This window comes from Periophthalmus magnuspinnatus, chromosome 5 (genome assembly GCF_009829125.3).
Source record: "Periophthalmus magnuspinnatus isolate fPerMag1 chromosome 5, fPerMag1.2.pri, whole genome shotgun sequence".
NCBI classification, from domain to species: Eukaryota; Metazoa; Chordata; class Actinopteri; order Gobiiformes; family Gobiidae; genus Periophthalmus; species Periophthalmus magnuspinnatus.
In genome coordinates this window covers 28,499,661-28,520,292 of record NC_047130.1, presented here as the reverse complement: position 1 = coordinate 28,520,292, position 20,632 = coordinate 28,499,661, and the positions used below count along the sequence as shown (strand labels likewise).

At 38.8% G+C, this 20,632-nt stretch overlaps 1 protein-coding gene across 9 annotated transcripts in view; it reads right to left on the bottom strand.

Moving 5' to 3' along the window:
- foxp1b (forkhead box P1b) overlaps positions 1 to 20,632 on the bottom strand; it is a 158,804-nt gene that overhangs the window by 10,720 nt on the left and 127,452 nt on the right. For all 9 annotated transcript variants that reach the window (XM_055222178.1, XM_055222175.1, XM_055222174.1 and 6 more), the window contains 4 exons: positions 13,050 to 13,157; positions 6,539 to 6,626; positions 4,784 to 4,867; positions 239 to 443 (listed from right to left, as the gene is read on the bottom strand). In XM_055222178.1, the coding sequence (XP_055078153.1) occupies positions 239 to 443; positions 4,784 to 4,867; positions 6,539 to 6,626; positions 13,050 to 13,157 (485 nt within the window). The remainder of the gene's footprint in view (positions 1 to 238; positions 444 to 4,783; positions 4,868 to 6,538; positions 6,627 to 13,049; positions 13,158 to 20,632) is intronic.

The following is a 20,632-nucleotide window of genomic DNA, read 5'->3' as shown; positions in this document are numbered from 1 at the left end:
CAGTAAGAAAAACAAATAAATGTATTCAAAAGAGAAGAGTTTATATCCAAATAAATGTCATTTTAAGTCATTAGGGGCATGCAGTATTTTTTCAAAGCCATATTATTTCATCACTACTTAAAATCCATAAAACTGACTACAAAAAGAAAAACAAATTTCACTTTTTGCCATGGCACTCTATTGTTTTTCTCTGCTATAATCACAATAAAATAAAAGTTGTGCTGTCCTTGTGTGGTACCTGGAGAGATGGGCATGTTGTATTTGTCAGAGTAGCGTCTTCGCATGGGTCCCACACTGTGTAAGCTGTTGGCGGTGATGACAGAGTGCGTTTGGGACAGAGGGGTGAGGGGGGCGGTGGGGGTGGTGGGCGTGTGCGGCAAGCTCAGAGGAGGGGACGCCTCGGGGGCCGTCTTGGACAGTGTGACGTTGGACACCAGGTTAAGCTGTGGAGCACATACAAGTTTGTTATTATTAGTTTGTCCATGTTTAATTTTCAGGTGAATTCTTTGTATTATGTGGTAAGATGTGATTTGGGTATACGGTATCAGAATTTTATAATTTTATGGTTTTCCTGAATGTGTTTGTTTGGGACAAGTATGTTAAATGCGCAACGTGTTTGTTCATATCAAATAAACACGACAACAATTATGACCAAGGCTAATGAGCAATATCCGTCCCTACTCTGGTCCCTGAAGAGAGTTTAACATGAATATGTAATTTACAGGTCAGGTATTTGCATTTATTTACAGGGGAAGTTATCATTATTGTTGTATTTTTATTTTTTTAAATTTTATTTATTTTTTTATTCAAGGCAGAATGAGTATCCAAAATAAACATATTTTTCTATTTTTTTCTACATCATAATGCATCCAACCACAGACAATGATGCACACGTGTATTTTAGTCGTACATATCTTAATCCAATGATGATGATGTTGTATTTATTTAACCAAAGCACTTTATATTGAGAATTAGGGCTGGGTATCGTTAAGAAGTTGCCGATACGATACATACCTCGATACATATTGCACTGCCGATTCGATAGAGTACGATATATTTTAAATTGATTCAATATGATTCAGTGAAAAGTAAAGGCTTTCAGGTCAACCCCATTTTCACAAAAAATAAATATGAATTATATTTATTATATTTTTTATTTTGCTTATATTTATTGAAGACGAATGAACATAAAGTGCATTTTGTTTTGTGCATTTTACCAACTAGAAAAACACATCAGACTGTTCTATTGGCCAGTATTACTCATCCACAGCTTATACGAGCTCCACATTTACATTTACACAGAGACATGTGCAGTTTAACGGCTCTGAAGAATCACAACATATCGACTAAAACACAACTGTGATACTAAAAGTCTTTGTTAAACCAAAGTAATAGTTAATATGAAATAAACCTGTTTTAATCATGAAAACAGTGAATCAAATGTCAAATGTTCTGCATAAATGAGTTTCTTTCCTCTAAACAAGCCACATAAATGTAGCGCTGTGACAGAATAATTTGATAAAATATACAAAAAAATACTCTTGGCGATATATCAATACAGCAGTTTACAATATCGATACTGTATCATTAAATAAAACGATGCGATGTAGCGATATTTTTGCACACTCCTATTGAGAATGTTGCTTTTTACAGATAAAAAAAATAAAATAAAACAATTTCATTTTTATCTGTCTCTTAATGGTTTCTCTGACCCAAGAATTTGCTTCTGGATTAAAAAAATGTCATCTCATGACACATTTATTTTAAAGAATTGCCATTTTTTTCCACACCTATGGGTAAAATGAGAAAAAAGGTCAAAAGAAAGAAAGAAAAAGTGACAAAAGGTTATATAAAAGTGTCTGATGAGGGCTAAGGTAAAACACGGGGAACATTCAGTATGTGTCCCAAACATGGCTGACAAATGATAGTGTTATTCTCACCTACCGCTGTGCACCGCTGCTAATAAGGCTCCTGGAGGAAGAGGCCAATCTGGGCTAATTACAGACTGAAATTGTATTGTGGAGACACTAATTAGAAGCTGCTTATGGAGGTGATCACATGATTAACTACTATCGGACTGACCTCTATGATCACAGTCATGCTAAAGATGAACTTTCTTATTTCATTCAATAACATACTGCTGCGTTTGTGTGTGCATGAATGGGGAATAAGGGATTACAGTTATAATGGCTACAAGGTAAACTCATTTGTGCGAGTGGTCCGGAGGTGCGAAGAAGAGAAGGGGCTGCTACGCTGTCCTGGAGTAGCAGTCAAATGGAAAATTCTAGTCTGACCCTACACTTCCAGCTATTAATTGGCAGCCAAACTGACACATCCACACATATAATCCAACAAATTGTTATAATTGCTAATTTGCAGAAAGAGGCCAGCTTCCAAATCAGACCAGACTTTGGTGAGAGGAAAAGAAAGAAAGAAATGAAGAGTGGAGAGGATATGTCTGTGTTATGACAGAGGAATTAGGTGTAGATAAAAAGAGTGTGATGGGTAAATTACAGAAAAGATTCATGCTTTTGGTCTGAAAATGGGTATAAACAACGACAATTTGCAGTTTAAATACATTTGTCTTCACGCGATTCATCATCATCACATGCCTCATTCAAACACCCATTGATTCTGTCTAATAAAGTTCATTTACAGCATTAGATTCGATGTGATATTATGTTTTATTACTTTAAATATACAGTTTTTTGTTTTGTTTTTAATCTAGGCACAACTGTATCCTCCAATCATTTATTTCACAGGCTGTTATCACTTCCCAATGTGAGTTTGCTACTTTAAACTTCAAATAAATAACATTTTTTCTTACTTTGTCTATTTACCTTTCAGACACAACACTGTTTTTTGGCAGGATCTTCCCAAATAGTTTGTATAACTGCTGGATGCACACAGAGGGTCTACATCCGCAGTAGGTGTTCTCCTGAATCTCCCTCCAAACACATCCTTGTGGGTTTGCTCCTCTGACACATTCCTATCAATGGACCAGTGCTGTGGCGTTGACTTTTCTTGCGGCGGATTAGCAGCCTTTGTTTTATGTTTCATCCATATTCCCTGGCCATAAACAGAGCAAGCCTTCAACAATAGGACAGACAGCCTGGTAATAGCCTCGCCTTTGTTCGCCTCACCATTTGGGCTCACTCCAGTGCCTAGACAAAATGAGACTTCAGACTGAAATTAATTAAATGGTAATTGGTGATCTAATTATACTGGCTTTGACTGTGCAAGCTGCTAAAGAAAATAAACAAAAGTCTCTCCTTAATTATGTATGGCGTAAAGGTCAGATTTCTGACAAGAATGCTTAGTGACACCCAGCGCAGTCTCCCACACACAAACAGTGGTAATATGTTGTGTTGTGATCCGCCCCCTCTCACCTCAAAGCAACACACAGAATGCTGCTCATTTAACTCAGAGCAGTCCCTCCATCCCTCTGTTTGCCTTTAATTATGACTAAATGTAAAGCAGTACATTCATGGCGGATACTTCCCTGTGACAGCGCCTTTCTTATACATCTGCTAATGTTATGCAAGGACACAGCACAGTGGAAATAACAAAGAAAAAGTCAATGTAGTGTAGACTGAAGAAAAGCAACTGAAACTGAGACTCCTGTTATGTTATCTAGTGTTTATGAAAGAACTGACTGTCTGGTTAATGTAATGAATATATTTTTAATTTGTTTGCTGAGTTATTCCACAGATGAAGCCCTGATCTGTGCGAGCCAACCCCTCACTCTGCCACTGAAGTGCATTTCTCCAGCAGCTCACAGTCAGCCGGCTCCGATCGCAAGAGGCTATTTATTTGAATAAATGTGCGGCGCTGCCCCCCTGAGAGCGCTAACGGTGCGCTCTGACACAGCCGCTCTCTCAGTCACTCTCCTGAGAGACACGAGGTAGCTGACTGGAGATGCTATCTGCTGCCCGAGACACTTTTCATACACAAATGTCTTTATGTCACAGGCCTCATAATGCTCCCTAATCAGCACTATCGAGCATGTGTGGGACAGAGGACAAATGTAAGGCTCACTGCACAGACAACACTCATATCACGCATAAAATATCACTTTTTTATCAATTCTCCACTATATACTTTAGAAATATTATTACTGAATGTGTATGTTAATGCTAAAAATGTAAGATGCATTGAAAGAATTATCTGTGATGTGTTACTAAATTAATTATGTATTATTATAATTACAAAAAATATTAAAAGCACTCACTTTATTTTATTTAGAGTAACATGTTAGGAGTTAATATATTAGAATTGCATGCTTTATGTTTGAAACTCATGAAAAATAGCTTAAAGTTCATGCTCAAAGTGCTCAAAAAACGTCAAAATAATTTATAATATTTACTTACATATTAAAAAAAGTATATTATGTGAAAAAGACATTGAATTCTCATGACAGCAACATTACGTTTTTTAAAAAGGGTGTAAATGTGATTTCTCTGCTGTTTGTGCTCGTGTTTGCCTCTTTGTTTGTGCACATCTCTCACACAGACCGAGCCAGTTGCGGAGAGTGCATTCAGTTCATCACAGACCCCAAATTGAATCTCACATGTCAGCAGATGTGCTCCAAACAATATTTAGTGGCTCCCTCCAGAGAACAGCTGTTTTATTTTAGCAGATAAATACGAAAGGAGAGGAAGGCATTAATGAATACATGTGTGCCAATTAAGACAAACAAAAGGGGCGGGGGAGGGGCACGAGCGCTGAGAGAGAGTGTGTGTACGTGTGTGTGTGTGTGCGTGTGTGAGGGGGCACTGCTCACCGGCTGTGGCGCGGCTTTGGGCTCCGTGGACTTGACATGAAGGTGCGTCATCATGGCCTGGAGACGCTCTTTGTCTTTCGCTAGCTGCACAAGAACAAAAAAAAAAAAAAAAGGCCAGTTCATGAGTGCATTTATCAATTACGTTTTATGATATGTACAAATCTATTTTTCCTATTAATAAGACTGAACGCAATTATAATCCCAGCATGTCACGCCCATTATTATAACTAATAGTAGAATACAAGCCACAAACATACACTGTCACACTATCATAACATCATGTTGTTATACCAGTTTAATATCTGCCTGTTTACAGCCCAGATATTTTAATTTAACACTTTAATCTATTCTGCTCGAGTCTAATCCATTTCTGTGCCATCCGACGCTGTCAACAACTCTCTGCTTCAACTCAAGGTTAAAACGTCCTCTGTCTCAATAGTAGTAACAAGGCCAAGGCTCACTACCTGTCCCAACTCAGCACTGTTTTAACTGCCAGCTTAAATTATGATGAGGAGGTGCATGTAGAGGAAGGGTGCGTCTGATAATTCTCCAGCGCGTCCCTCTGGATAACACAGCCGAGCGGAAACGAGCGGCCGGTGCTTTGGCGGTGCGTGAATGCATGTGAACTCTGCTTGTTTGGGGTTAACACACAACTGTTTTCTGGTTTCCTTCACGTATACGTACATTGGGTTTTTTCTGTGTGTAATGGTTTTGAGTGGCTGAGATGTAAACTACAGGTGCAGGAGGTATGGTGCACATTACACAGGATTTGGTCCATGACAGTAGCTGGATCTCATTAAAGCGTGGTTTTTGCAATAGGAAAAGCATACATCATTTGGTAGAGTAACTAAAAGCACCTGAAAAGCTGAGAGTTTTATTCAAAAACTTTAATAACTGGTTTAATGTAAGGATGTTCTCTCCTAAACCAGATTTTACTTAAAGTGTATATGACAGACTACTTTAAATAAACCATATTTAACCATTTTTCTAGGCTTATTTTTAAATTTAAGTGTTTACAGTTTCCAAATGTACTTCCTAATTGAACATGAGCAGCAGATATGACACACACAGAGGAACAATAATGCCAACACGCGCTAAAACTCATCAAAATTGCGCAATAGTTATGATTAAACTAACACAAATAAAAGACAACACCTTGATTTTGATAAATTCCTTCCATGTATTTTAAAATTTATGAAATTTTCAGTGCTGATGTTGCGTTTTAGAACTGAAAACTACAATTTTTGCACTTTTCTGTATGTTTTAAGTGACAAAACTATGATAAATATTTACTACTACCCCACCGAACAAAGTAATAATTAGAAAAACATAAAAATCTGTCATCTGCACTAAAAGTACTACATTAAAACTACTGCTTATCAACATTGTTCTTCCACAAAAGCGCCTTTCCCCTGTATAACCTCACCCACACTGGCCGCTGCTCTCTTGCCAGCTCACTTCACTCAGTGTTTTATTGTCGCTGCCAAACAGTTCAAGCTCATAAATAACTTTAAAACCCAGTAAAATACAAAATGTAATTATCTTCTCTACTTAGCCCGGGGCCCTTCATATATCTTGTCCTCGCTGTCATGCATACATAACACATTTTTAATGACTGGTTACTTGCAAATGTACAAAATTATTTCCATGGGGCGGCCTCCTGTGAAGGCTGCAGTGCTGTGTAGGGGAGTAGACACGGGCGGACGTGACGGGGACAGATAAATATTTGGGACAAAACAAGTGCAGAGACAATACCTGGAGCTCCAGCTGTTGGACGACCTGCATTTGGACTCGACACTGGGCTGTGCTCCGGTCGTCCAGGGCGTGCTCATTGTTGAGATGCCTGTAAAAGAAAATATACAAAAGAATGAGCTGGTGTCAATATGGCTTCAGACCGCGGCAACCTTTAGGGTAAACTAACAAAGGCCCCCAGTGTTTTGTTAATGACGCAGTCCGGTAATTGAATAAAGCAAGTGCATGAGAAAGACGTGATAACATTGAGGGAGATTTCCAGAGTAAGGTTCAAAACACAATGCCTGTACAAATGCATTACAAAAATAACAAGAATGACTCAAGTCTCAAGTTCGTATTTTAAGTTTAGGCAAACTCATAATAATCCTATGCTACATCTGTTTAAAAAACTTAAACATTTCTATAGTGACAGCAGGGTACTGTGTGTTCTGTGCTTATTTCTCATACCACTGAGTCTTAGGGGAATGTCTAAAGAGGCAAAGGATGTTTAATTGTTTGTTTAATAGTAGATTCCCAATGAAGGCCTTTTTTGTTCAATGCTCATCAATAGTTGTTTTACCTTATGACACCTACGCTGTGCAGCAGTGAGACTTTTTACACTTTAAAATAGCTTTTAATTATGTCAAATTCACTTCATCTGAAAACGTAACAAAAGCCAAATGATACACCCATGCCCATATGCACACACTTCTCATTACGTTTGTCCTATTTCGGTGTTTTTCAGCTAATTGCGCCATTAAAATCAAGAGAAAGTGAATAAAGCTAGAGCAGAAGTCGAGGACAACAGGGCGAAGAGATGGGATCTGTCACAAACTTGAATTATGGATATAATTATATGTGATTATTTTACAGAGCCAAGATGTTCTCCTCTTTTCCTGTACGTTTAGGACTAATCTAAATAAGTAGCTCGCTGCGCCGCAGACAGGGTTTTTGTGTGATTTATATAAAATGGTGGAGATAAGGTTCACCACTGAGGGAAATATGATTGGAGGAATTTTATCAGCGGCCGCATGAATTACTGTTTGAAAATGCTTATGCAGGGGCATTTCATTAATCATTTAATCATAATCCGAGCAGGACGTTTGAACTGATTTCACAAATACCCTTTCATTTCACTACTTCATTATGCTCGCTAATGGATCCAATATATTATATATATCATAAATTATATCACATCTTGGGTGACCATGTAGGTCACTGTCACCAGGAATGTCTGTGTGCACACAGCCGGCTCTAAAATGCACTTTTTCTGTCGCAAATCAAAACTAGTCGGGCACATCAGCAACGGGACAGAGCGGTAAATTAGACCACAGTGTTTTATGGTAAAACTAGAGCATTGTAAATAAATGCACAATATAGTATAAAAAGCTTTGACCATAACAGGTCTCCCTTGTTTACAGAGTATAATTTTAACAAAACGACACACTTATAAATGAAGGGAAACAACAAACAAACAAGTGAATAAACCTGACACATATCTTTACCTAATGTTCTCTAAGCTCGGACATTTACTACCAAAAACATATTTCTCTCCCCACTCCAGGACATCCATCTGTGTTTGCAGAATACATTTTTCATAAGGCAATACACTTTGAGCACTTGAAGTTAATTATTGCAGCTAAAAAGAAATTAAAATGGCACATTTAAAGACAGCCTGGACAATAGTGCCCTCACTCTGGATTCAATTCTCAGTGTGTTCCATTTAATCAAATGCATTTAATTAAGTAGGTCGGAAAATGAATCTGGTAAACATTTCAGGACATCTTACTAAATTTCAAAGAGGAAAATAATAGGTAAAGACGTTTCAACTTCAATTTAACCGACACGGGCTGAATTTTCAATGAAGAGCGTTGTACGTGAGCAGCTTTGGAATTTGTCTGTTCATAGGAGACGCGGGCTCCTTTTCATCCTTTGTTACATTCCACTTTATTTCTCCTAATGACATGGAGAGTCACAGTGCATAATTAATAGGAAATGAAATATTCAAATGGGCCTAATGCAGCCTTGAGAGGAGCGTCTGGACACGGGAGCAGGGGATAGGACGGGGGGTTGACATCGCCATGCACTATGAGCACTGGCATGTGTCACTTTCTGGACTTCAAATGAAGCCACTTTTAAAAGCTCTTTGGCAGAATGACAGTCCCTAATGCAAATGGCCACAATAAAACAAGTTCAACAGACGGGCCCCAACACCAGGCTTCTACATAAATACCAGCTACTTTGAGCACGATTTTCAGTGTTTATAATTACAGAAAACCGTTATCTGGGCAGTGTCTTCATGTGGAAAGGCGTTTTTATGCATAAATACATGTGCTTTTACTAAGAAAATCATGTTTAATCAATTAATGTTTACTTAGGGATCACACTATTTTCTGTAACATTTATATTTTAGTTGTGAAGTAAATACTAAGAGACAAAGTGTTCTCAGAGACACAAGTTGCAGAACATTTTTTTACAAAGCCACTGACTGGATTTGAATCAAAATGTGTCCACTATTGTTTATGTGTAATGTTCCATGACCAAACGACTCTCTTACCCTCTATGTCTATGTTTTAAAGGTTTCAGTATACAGTAAACATGGTATTCTGTGGTTCAGTGACATCACTAGAGGGTGCTACTGAGATAGCCTCAATGTGACCTTTGAGAGGACACGGCACAGAAAGGTCCTGACCTCTTTAAAGCGCTGAGTTTATCCGTGAACTCTGCCCTACACTTCTACACAACAACAGCGCAGCCTTTAAACTGTACTCACCCGACTGTGTGTGAGAGCGTTTTCAGGATTTATTTTGAAGAATAAAATAAATACTTGAACGTTTAAAACATTTGGACTTATATTGCTGTTGGCGTGTTAGTGTAAGTCTGCTTGAGTCCTCCTCACCTTTCTCTCTGTAGTACACTGTGTTCTGCTGACTGTCCTACCTACTGTCCCAGGCTTTATAAGATGTCTTTTGTACGTGCCTGACGTCTCCTTTGTTTTTATTTTTGCTTCTCTGGCCGAGCCTGCAGTATCAGTTGCTGGGATTCATGTGGAAGTGCTTAAGGCTTTGAGAGTTAACACCTTGGTGAGCTGCTTGCACTCTCGCCTGCTGTTAAACAAAGGCAGCTTTGTGGAGACTCTCCCCAAATGTTTTCTTAACATGTTCCAAGCGGTTTGAGCAGGCAACTAAAGTAAACAAGATGTTGCCATGATAAAAACACTTGTAAAAACATAGCAGAGTGCACTTAGGTGCTTTTTTAAGGCCGAGCCATACCGGCTGTGCAGAATTTAATTCCCCTCTCTACTATAAACAAAGGGCGAGGCAATGTCAGAATAGAATAAACATTGATGGATTTGACGTGGCAGTCCTTCAGCTAAAATATGTCTGTATCATATCAATACTTTATTTGATTTACCTCAAATATAGTGTGAACGCTTCAGCTCATAATTCTTATAAAACTAAAATGCTAAAGTAATAAAGTTTATCAAACATATTTAGACTGTAAGAGTAAGATTTCTTTGTAAAACAGATTAAGACAAATTGTTGTACTTCATGTTTTTACCATTTATCTTGGATTGGGACAGGCCCAAAGTCTGTTTTAGGTGATTACTCCTTAGAAGACAACACAAAAAAAAAATAAAAAAAATAAAAATAAAAAACACCTCTTGATGAAAGTAAGTAACATTTGACCTTTAACCTACTTGAACTAAAAGTAATAGTAACCCACTGGTATTGCAGAATTGACAAAAATACAGAATAAACGACATCAATACAAACTTATGTTGAGTGTGCGTTTATAATAATATGTTGACAGCTATCATTAAAGTAAAAAGTTTCTACAGAAGCAATTAAGAGAGTTTTTCATGCATTTTAATAACACATTATTCTCTTGTATAAAACTGCCCATCACAGTAATGAAACAAAGCATCTACATTTACGTGACGATGTGTGCGTCTAACAGCTGACCCTGCAAGCGCCCGTCCTGTGTCTATGGGAAAATGCACGCTGGCCCGAGTGCTTGTTTTAGGATAATGGAATAGTGTCATATCTTGTTTAAAGAGCACCTAATCCGGGGTGACAGTGAGCCATTGATCTGCTGCCACAACACACATGTTTCCATCCTCTCCGTAACCATGGCGCTGTTATGTGTTGCATTACCTACACACTGCTGCTTTAGTAAACTGGGCCCCTGACTCAAACACAAAGTCATCAAGACAAACAGACCCCGGACACAGAAGATTCAACGATCATACCAGATATATAGAGTCTGGCTATCATTTTGAGAGCTTTAACATCCACGAGAAGTTTTATGTGAAAGGCAACGACTATAAAAGCTATTTTTAGAATTAAGTTACTACTAATAAGTTTCTATAAAGCACCGTGACCTGGAAACAGAGGGACTCCACATAGCTGGTAAAAGTGCTCTACTTATCTGGTGGAGGGTTTGCCAAGTGCTTGTCTCCCTATCATTTTACTTGTAATGTTCCACAGTATGACTTTAAACTCTCTATCTACATGGAGACAAGCAGGTACTCCCTCACAAGACCAAGTCATATGTAAATAATGCATGTTTTTCAAGGTATTTCCGAGCAATAAAAACACCTCTTATGCAAGTTAGACACGTTTAATGCCTTATTGTGGAACATTCCTGGCAAAGCAATGACAGCTCCATGGAGACAAGCAGGTGGCGTAAAGTGAATGAGGAAAGTTACATGGTGTAGCTGGATTGAAAAAAATGAAATGAATAAAATACAAATATTAATGCTAACTACTATTACTACTAATAATAATGATAAAAATAAAATAATAAAAATAAAAATAAAGAAATTAATAATAATAATAATAATAATAATAATAATAATAATAATAATAATAATAATAATAATAATAATAATAATAATGAAAATAAAATCAAAAACTTGTAATCACACATAAAACAGATTTTGAAACTGATTTTTCATTCATCAGCAATATGACTAACTGCAGGGAAGTGAGGAAAATCTAATGTGCTTTTGCAAGTGGCATTTGTGCTAATGAAAATGAGTCTTGATTAGCACATGTGACAGGGTTAATGACTTAGACAGGATTGGTCAATTAACATTGTGAAAGCTGTAGGTACGCATATTATTGCAAGTCTAAGCGTTCTAGTGATGATATAGATAATGCCATGATCTACATATTCTACAGCTGATTTTAAAGTACTTAAATGTGTGGACACGTCAAAGTCAACTCCAGACTTGCATCAGCCCGGGCGAGGCATGAGAAGGCAAAGAAAAAGACAAAAGCTCTACTGGGAAAACAGAGGAGAACACACAGCCATCCAACTGTCCACCGTCCAGTGACAAGGGCAAACACGCCGAGAGCCTTAAGAGTGGGCTGCCACAGATAAACATCCCACCGTTGTTTGTTTGGGAAAAATGGCCCCCCCGTCACCATGGGAACTGCACTTATCACAGGAATTAGAGGCCCATGCGGTTCCCAGAAGGAGACCCCGCCACAGTACCCTTGTTAAGACAGGGCCAACCTCGGGCGCACTCCAGAATAACAACCAGCGGCGGCAGCACCTGTAGTGGCTGTGTGTCGTCTGGGGTTACCAAACGTGTAATCGACCCAACGCAAGGACATGAAGGCTGAGACACTACCCCCGGGAATGACTTTGAGACAGTTTACGTGACAAGTCTATCTATCTACTCAAAAAGTGTTCAGGAAAAGTGGACGAAACAGCGACAGAAATAATAATTCATATGTTTATAATGACGTGTTTGGTGGGGGCAGTGCGTGTTAATGAACGCACAAGAGACAAAGCAAACGTGCCAGATTGTAGTCTTATGTAGGCCGTGTATTTGTAATCAAAAACACACTCCTTCATACCCCAGTGTACACGAACAGCTGGAGAAGAGGTGGGTGGTGAGTAACTCCAAGACAGTACAGCAGATTGGATCGGTTCAGCCAGGATAAAAACACCAACCGTTGATTTAGTGGACTCTCAACTACACCCTCTGTCCCACTGTTGAAAAAGTCAAAGGGTCCAGCCTGGTTCTCTCTGTATTTTCTAGTGAAGAAGATCAGTCTGGTCACCACTTCCTCTGCCGGGTCTCAGGTCAAACTCAAAAGGAGCTGTTCAATCAGGTTCTTTTATTTCAGTAACACATTGGAAACAAGTTTGCAGTTCTGTTTTATTTTGTTTTTCACTCCTAAGCAGCCATCTGTTTGTCAATCACATCCATCTGAACACAGGGAGATAAGAAAAGAGGCCCACACTACACGTTTTTGGCTAGCCCGACACAAATAAATGCTTCTTTCCATACAATATATCTTCTAAACATCTCTGACATGTTGTTTAATTTTGTTTAGTAATACAAAACAATAAGGACACCGCTGCAAATCCCAATATTTTTGAAAAGAGGGTATAATTTGATCATGCAGTTTGATGCATGTCTAGATGTTTTTGCTCTTTCTATACACATAAATAATTGATCACAGGGACTGAACATCTTTTGTGAGGATCTTTGTTGTGCAGACAGAATTTTACTCACTTTAGGAATGACTGGAAATCATCAAAGACCGCCTCACAGCCAGGCCACTTGCAGACGCCGTGCCCGTACAGAGGGTGACTGTGAGAAGAATGCTCTTCTAGTGTGGACCTGTAAGACACAAAAGCATTGACAGAATTAGACATCAATAAGAGACATTGCATGATATGTCAACTCAGGGGACAGCCCTGTAGCCGCGCAACATGACAACTGCTTAGTCCGCACTGTGATCTAACCTTGATCTCTGACCGTACAGCTGCAAGACGCACTTGTGTTGAGACAGTGAGTCCAAATCAATATGTAATTATTTAGTAGAAGGTGGCATGGTATCCTCCTCTTTGATCAAGACAGCTAGGGGGCTCCCTCAAGCTGCTATTTACTGCAACTCATCCCCAATCCCACCTGGAGATCTGTGTACCACAACATGGCTCCCCATCCCAAACGCATCAACCGCTTTTCACATTGTTCACCAACTCTAAACATCCTCCGTCTGGAAACGATTTATCTACTGACCAATTCATGTCACCGAGGGGCCGACGACAAGCACAACTGTGGGGATCTATGGGGAGCGTATGTCTGTGTACAATCAGTCTAAATAGCGGGAACATCCTCCTTGCAAAACAAACTCTACAACATCTTCCATATGGCAAGAGGTGCGCAGCTATGGCTAACCACGGCGACGGCTAAGAGACCAAGACAGGCTGCCATATGGACGCAGACGCTATACAAGACACACAACTTTGAGCTACAAGAGCCTGGGGGACTGGCCTACATCGCTACCACCTGTGCTTGTGGTGGCTTGTGCTTTTCCAGAGGAGTAGCCCAGCACTTGAAGACAACAGGCCGAATGCGGAGATTCATTACACCACAAACTGCTGTGGGAATAACTACTGCCTGGGAATATCTTAGGACAATCGAGGCCCTTGTATGCTAAAATTAATGCAAGAAGTTTACCAGGGGTGAAAAAGAAAATACAAAAATAAACAAATAGCTTTTTTAATGTTTTGTTTTGCAGTAACAGGAAAGTAGGGACAGAGGATGTGGTCAGTATGGTACAGTTTTACTACCATACTTAAATAGTGGAAAATCATATTTCTGTTTTCAGAAATGCAATGAGGTAGCAGAAACCATAGCTAATAAAACTCAAAACTGAAAGGACCAAAGTCTGAGAAATGCATTACTGTTTTTTGTTTATAACCAATATTTTTGTTTCATATAAAGAAGCTTTATGTGGGACGTCTGCATCTTTTTTCAAGATAAACCAGGACAATAATTTATCACTCCACTGGAACAAGACACAGTGACAATTCATTTTCCTGGATTAAATACAACTGCTGCTTTGATTAAAATCTCATCTGTATCACTGTTTACAAAGCTGCACCTCAAGGCAATAATAAAGGATTGTCTCCTGTTTTCTTATGTTATAATTACTTGTTTAAGAGTTCACGTTGTTCATAACATGTGATAATTGCATTGCAATTAGGAAGCAGTCAAGCATTTATGAATGTGTTTAGCAGCTTTACCCCATCTCTGAAAAGACCAGATTTTTAAAATTCAATTATGAATTATGCATTCACATTTAGACCTCTATTTTGATACAGCTAATAAATAGATGGCGCAAGACCTATTATAATGAGTTTTTTTTAACAAGGAAATGTGCAAACAGGGTGAAGGTAAGGCTGCTTTTTAATTTAAGAAGATCTCATTTTAATTCTTGGGAGCTGCCTTGTTGGTTAATTCTGTATTAATAAGATAATGAAATGTGGAGTGTGCAGGGAATCTATGAGTACAAAGCACAATGAGAGGCTGGCTCCATGAGAGCTTTTTAAGAAATGATGCCCGGCTAAACAGTTGTAACGACAAAACAAGATTCTAACCACATGAAAAAGAGTAGCAAAAAGATGTGAAAATCTCTTCCTTGCAAGCTGCCTGCACTGCGTTCAATTCGACTTGCACCCATAACAGGTCTGTCAGGATGTTGTTATTGTCAGGCAGCCCAAGGGGAGAACACTCAAATGATCTTGTAGCAGCAATGAGGAAAAGCATGTCATCAGCTTCCTTTTGGAGACGAAGGAACATTAAAGTGCCTGGAGAGCCCGGCCGCCGAACACCGCTCCGGCAGCATCCAGGTGTTGCACAGTGTTTATGTGTAGACAGACGTCAGGAGAAGCCTTCCACAGCTGCGCGCCAGTTGTTTTCTACTTCACTTCTTTTGATGAGATGCTCTGGGCCATAAACAAGTCATGATGTATGGCGTGGCGCGCTGATGGGCTCGATCCATCAGAGAAAATGGGACGATTGATGTCCGTAGTGCTGGGTCAGTGTCTCGCCACAGAGGAGTGAGCCTGATTATATTACATTAAGCACTATTACCCACACATCCCAATACATCTGCTGTTATCTGCTGTGAACCAATGGGTGACATAGATGTTAATTATAGAGTATTAAAATGGTGCGTTCTTCATACTACCTTTGTTTATTTTAGATGAAACGTTGCATTGGCAAAACTACGACCTGCCAATGTGTGTTCTTTACAATGTACTATTAATATTGGAGAAAAGATAATGCTAAATGTCTGTATTGATGAGATTACATACTGACAATCTATAGACCAATAAGATTCAAACACATACAGGCAGCTAAAATTATATCATATTAAAATGTATGCATGTTTAAGTTCTGTGTAATTCCAGGTTCTAGTCACTAGTTGAAATAATCAGATGTGAATTTACTCTTTGGATATTTCATGGCAAAATATGACATAACCATCATGGAAAACTGGCTCTCGTCGTCTTCCATCTGGCAGTATGACATCACTACATTTTTTAAATCTGAAAACAACCTATAGACGCTCTCTCTTTATTTCCACCTTCAGCTAACCAACCACTCTAATGTTTACTCACCGCTCTCCTTATAGGGCTGAATGATTCACCATAAATGATTTAATTATCGTATTTTTTCCCTTTGCGAGATAAATGAAAGGCAAGAGAGATGGGAGAGCTGTGCTAAATCTGATTATTTATCTCCTTAACAGATTGCTGCGTTACAGTCCCTGAGCTGCGGTTACTGATGGTTGTTGGGAAGTAAAGTGGGCCAAGTGCCTTGTGAGGATGCTCCCCCCAATAGAAGCTGCTACGCCACTGGAAAGGGAATTCATGTCAAACACAGATCAAGGACATTTTATTTAAGTAAGCAAATCAGTGAGTAAAGATGAGTTGGTTAGATGAAATGTTGCTATGGAGAGAGCTGCGGCACAAACAAAAATACTTGCTTGGACAAATGCGCAATGAGACAACTAAGAGCAGCTAAACGCATGCCTTGTCTTCTCTGGCCGTGTCAATCCGGCAGTGATTGAATTTCTCCCCCTCTTCCTTAAGACGGAAGTGCAAAGCCGGTGAGTGATTCCTGTGGATGCACTTAAGGTTTTAGTTGCAGGCGTCGCTGTGCCTGGCCAGATTTTATATGACACATGAAACTAACTACATGGTACTTAGGCCCCGCTGTAAACCAATCTGAAACCGGTTGGGAAAATGTGCCCATCAGCACTGGGCCTTGTTTCTGTTGCATGACAAAAGGACTTGCAAAACCACATCAATTAAAAGTTCATTAAGTTCAGCGCTGGGATGAGTGGATGCTCTCTATTTACACCCGGGCCGGCCCAGCCCATTATCTTCAACCTGATTATTCAAATCCCTGGATTATAACAGGCGTTTTTCTGAGCCCTTGCTTTGAATAGTCACACTTGTGTTTCATGTTTCTTCCCATAGAGATAATTAGAATTAGTGTAAGTCTGCAGCATCAAACAAGGAGAAATAATGCTCTCGATAGTAAAGGGTTCCGAAATTAACACCACAACAGTTAATTGGTTTCATGATAATTATTAGGCCCAAAACTCAAAGGGCAAAAAGTACAAAGTTTTTCAAAACATAGAAACAATCCACTGAAAGAATCTTTGGAGAACTTCTGCTTATTGTGCGGTTCTAGGCAGACGTACGACTGGGCCCAAGAAAAAAACAACCACACAGCCTCTGTCGACTGATGTAAAGGCCAATAAAACTTAGCCTCCAAAAGCGAAGACGTTCAAATCAAAAACAGTGGAGAAAACCTTTCACACTGAAGCTAATGAGGACGCTAATAGTTCACGTGAAATCTTGGCCGTTAATCTCTCATGGAAGGGGGATTTCACAACAATGAAGAAGGATTTTACTTCAAGATTTGACGTTATTATGAGGCCTGGTCAAGTTTTTTCAGCTTGTTTTAGTTCTCAATCCTACAGGGTGATCACTTCAATAAACGCTCTCCCTCCACTTTACAAAATCTGAAAAAAATTGATTCATTGCACATTCTTCAAGAAAACTTTCTGACTGACTTGGATCTTGCAATAACTACTAATGCACTTGTGGCAGTGTGTGGACGTATGAAGGGTTCAAAGGCACCAGGGCCTGATGGAATTCTGACTGAAATATAAAAAAAAATTGTTAAGGCAACGTTTACTTAAAATGTATAATGGATCCTTTCCACCCTCACTAATACAGCTGTGATTATATTGTTATTAAAGACAGGGAAAATTAGACCAACATCCCTTCCAAACAATGAGCTAAATTTTCTTGACAAAGCTTTAACCCGGGGTCTAGACAAATTGTTACCTCAGCTGGTACATGTTTTGATCAGAACGGTTTTATTCAGGGACGACATGGCCTCCATAATATTAGACGAGAGCGTAGTATTTTACTTGAGAGTTCCAGCTGCATGGATAAAGCCATTCTATCCTTAGATGCCAAAAAGACCTTTATTAGTTAAATTACTTTATGCTGAGGTTATGGTACTTACAAATGGACGATTATCTGCACCTTTTAAGTCGCATACAGGTACAAGCCAGGGTTGTCCTTTGTCTCCGTTATTATTTACTGTGGCAGTCGAGTCACTTGCAACTGTGATTCGCAATCGCTCCAGTCTAAAAGGCATTATGATACGTGAAAAGGAGCATCGCATTGTGCAGTATGTGGATTATGTGATTTGTTTGTTTTCCTCCACTTTGAAACAGACCATACCTGCTTTACTGGATCTAACACAATATCTCTGCAGCTTTTCAGGTTATAAAATTAAAAGATCAAAATGTGCAATATTATTTATGGACAAGTTGGAACAAGTGAACTCCGCACTCCGCTCATGGTTTGACTTACCTTGGGGATAAAATGACTCCTACTATTGATGAAGTTGTTCCAAAAAATTACAATGACCTAACAGAAAAGGTTACTCAGTTGATAAATGGATGGAACAATTTACACATCTCAAAGATTTGTCGAAGAAGTATATTAAAAATGTCAATTTTACCAAAATATTAATGTCTATTTCAGTGCATCCCTCTTGCTCTCCTCATGTCACTCTTTAATATTCATGGGAATCTCTTTTCTAATTTTGTATGGAACAATAAACATCCTGTACTTACCAGGATATTCATTGTATGTAGGAATGTCCTCACATATTTGTTTGCGGTGATGTTTTGAACATCGTTGGCACAATTGTGAGTAAGAATGTTCCTATTAACCCTAAAATGTACTTGTTGAGTATTTATCCAGTAGACTTTGGGTTGTGTAGAAATGTTTTCATCTATGCTGAATATTTGTTTTCTGGAAGCCAAATATTGTATAGCTATATCACTGAACTGCTTCTCAATGGTTAAAAGGAGTCGCTGTTTATCTGGTATTGGAAAAGATAATCTACTCTACTAAAAACAAATTTGATAAGTTCTGGGAAATATAGACAACAATCTGCTGATGGCTGGTTAAGTGCTACTGATTAATTATTGTTATTAGTTATATTATTATTTTGTATTATTATTATTTTCTCTAACCCTTTATTCCTCAATTATTATTATTATTATTATTATTATTATTATTATTATTATTGTTATTATTGTTATTATTATTATTACCGTAAATTTCGGATTATAAGCCGCTACTTTTTTTCCACGCTTTGAACCCTGCGGCTTTTACAGCAGTGCGGCTTATATATGGAATTTTACTGGATAACGGACCCTGGGGGGCGCTCTCTAGCTGTAAACGTAAAAGTGAGACAGACGTGGGGAAAGATTCTGCTCTGAAGAATTCACTAGTTTTGATTTTGAACGATCATTTTGCGCATCATGAAATGGATATGATGCAGTTTTTAAGATAAAGAAACAGAAAGGAAACAGAGCAGGGGTCGGCCTTTAACACGCAAAGAGCCATTTGGACCCACTTTCCACATAAAATAAAACACTGGGAGCCGCAAATACTTTTTGACATCTAAAATGAAGATAACACTGTATAATAACAATAATGTAACGGAATAATGTAGGTTTTACTTTCACGGACAAGCCTTCTACACGTGGCAGATAAATATGGCAAAAACAACTTAAGTGCATTAAAAAAATACAACTCACCAAACCGCTGCATCATGCATCGCGCTGATTATGTGATTATGTCTACTCTACTCCGCAGTTTCTTTAAAAAAACAACAACAAAAAAACTCGTAGCGTATCGTTTAATCCCAGGTGCTTATTCTCCATGTGCCAAAGCAGTTTTGAAGGTTTCATTGCCTTATTTGCTTTTCCCGTATGTTACGCAGAGCGGACTGTGCGCGTGAGTCACCTGTAGCGACAAACCCAGATTTTAAGTAGGCATTGTCTGTTAAATGTATCTTTCTTTTTCTTGGAGGTCGTAGTCTCTTCTTCTGGCTCCTCAGTTGTCCTTTTCCCCTTTGTTAAAAAGATCTCCAAAGACTTTTGTTTTGGCTCATTTTCACTCGCTTGTGGCTCTACTTTTGTGCGTCGTGTCTGATGTGTTATACGTGATACGTCACCGCGGAGACAAGAGCAGATAATATACTTGCTACTACATCAAATAGATTTCTGTGGCGATTTCCAGCAGGATTTTCATGATAAATCTACGGACGAGCTTATTAGTGTGTCATTAGGGACGGGCCAAAGTTGCTCCTGACCCCTGTGCGCACAACGTCTGAAAATCAGGGCTCTTTACGCAGGACTGAGCTGTGTCTGTGTTAGTTCCCAAGCCACGCAGAGCCGCAGTATGAGGCGGAAAGAGGCGCATGCGGCTCCGGAGCCGCGAGTTGCCGACCCCTGAAATAGAGCCACTGCACGTAAGCTCGACATCAATGAATCCAACTTGGTCAATGTAAAAAGACGACAAAAGTTTTCAGAGGAAATAAAAGCAGATTTTCCGTGTTGGTGCAGCTTTATTTTCTAAACCTGCAGATGTGTTCATCCCGTGTTGTTGTCGTGTTGGTGCCAATTTTCAGGCACAGTTTAAAAAAAAGCGTGTCGGTGCACCGTCTTTCTGTGTAAATATCTCATGTTACAATATGAAAACCTGCGGCTTTTATTCAGGTGCGGCTTATATATGTACAAAATTGATTTTCTCTTCAAATTTAGCTGGTGCGGCTTATATCAAGGTGCGCTCTGTAGTCCGAAATTTACGGTATTATTATTATTATTATATATTGTACCACATATTTTACTATCACTATCATTATTATTTATTTATTTATTTTATTCATTATTTATGTGCCTTATTTGTCCATTGTTT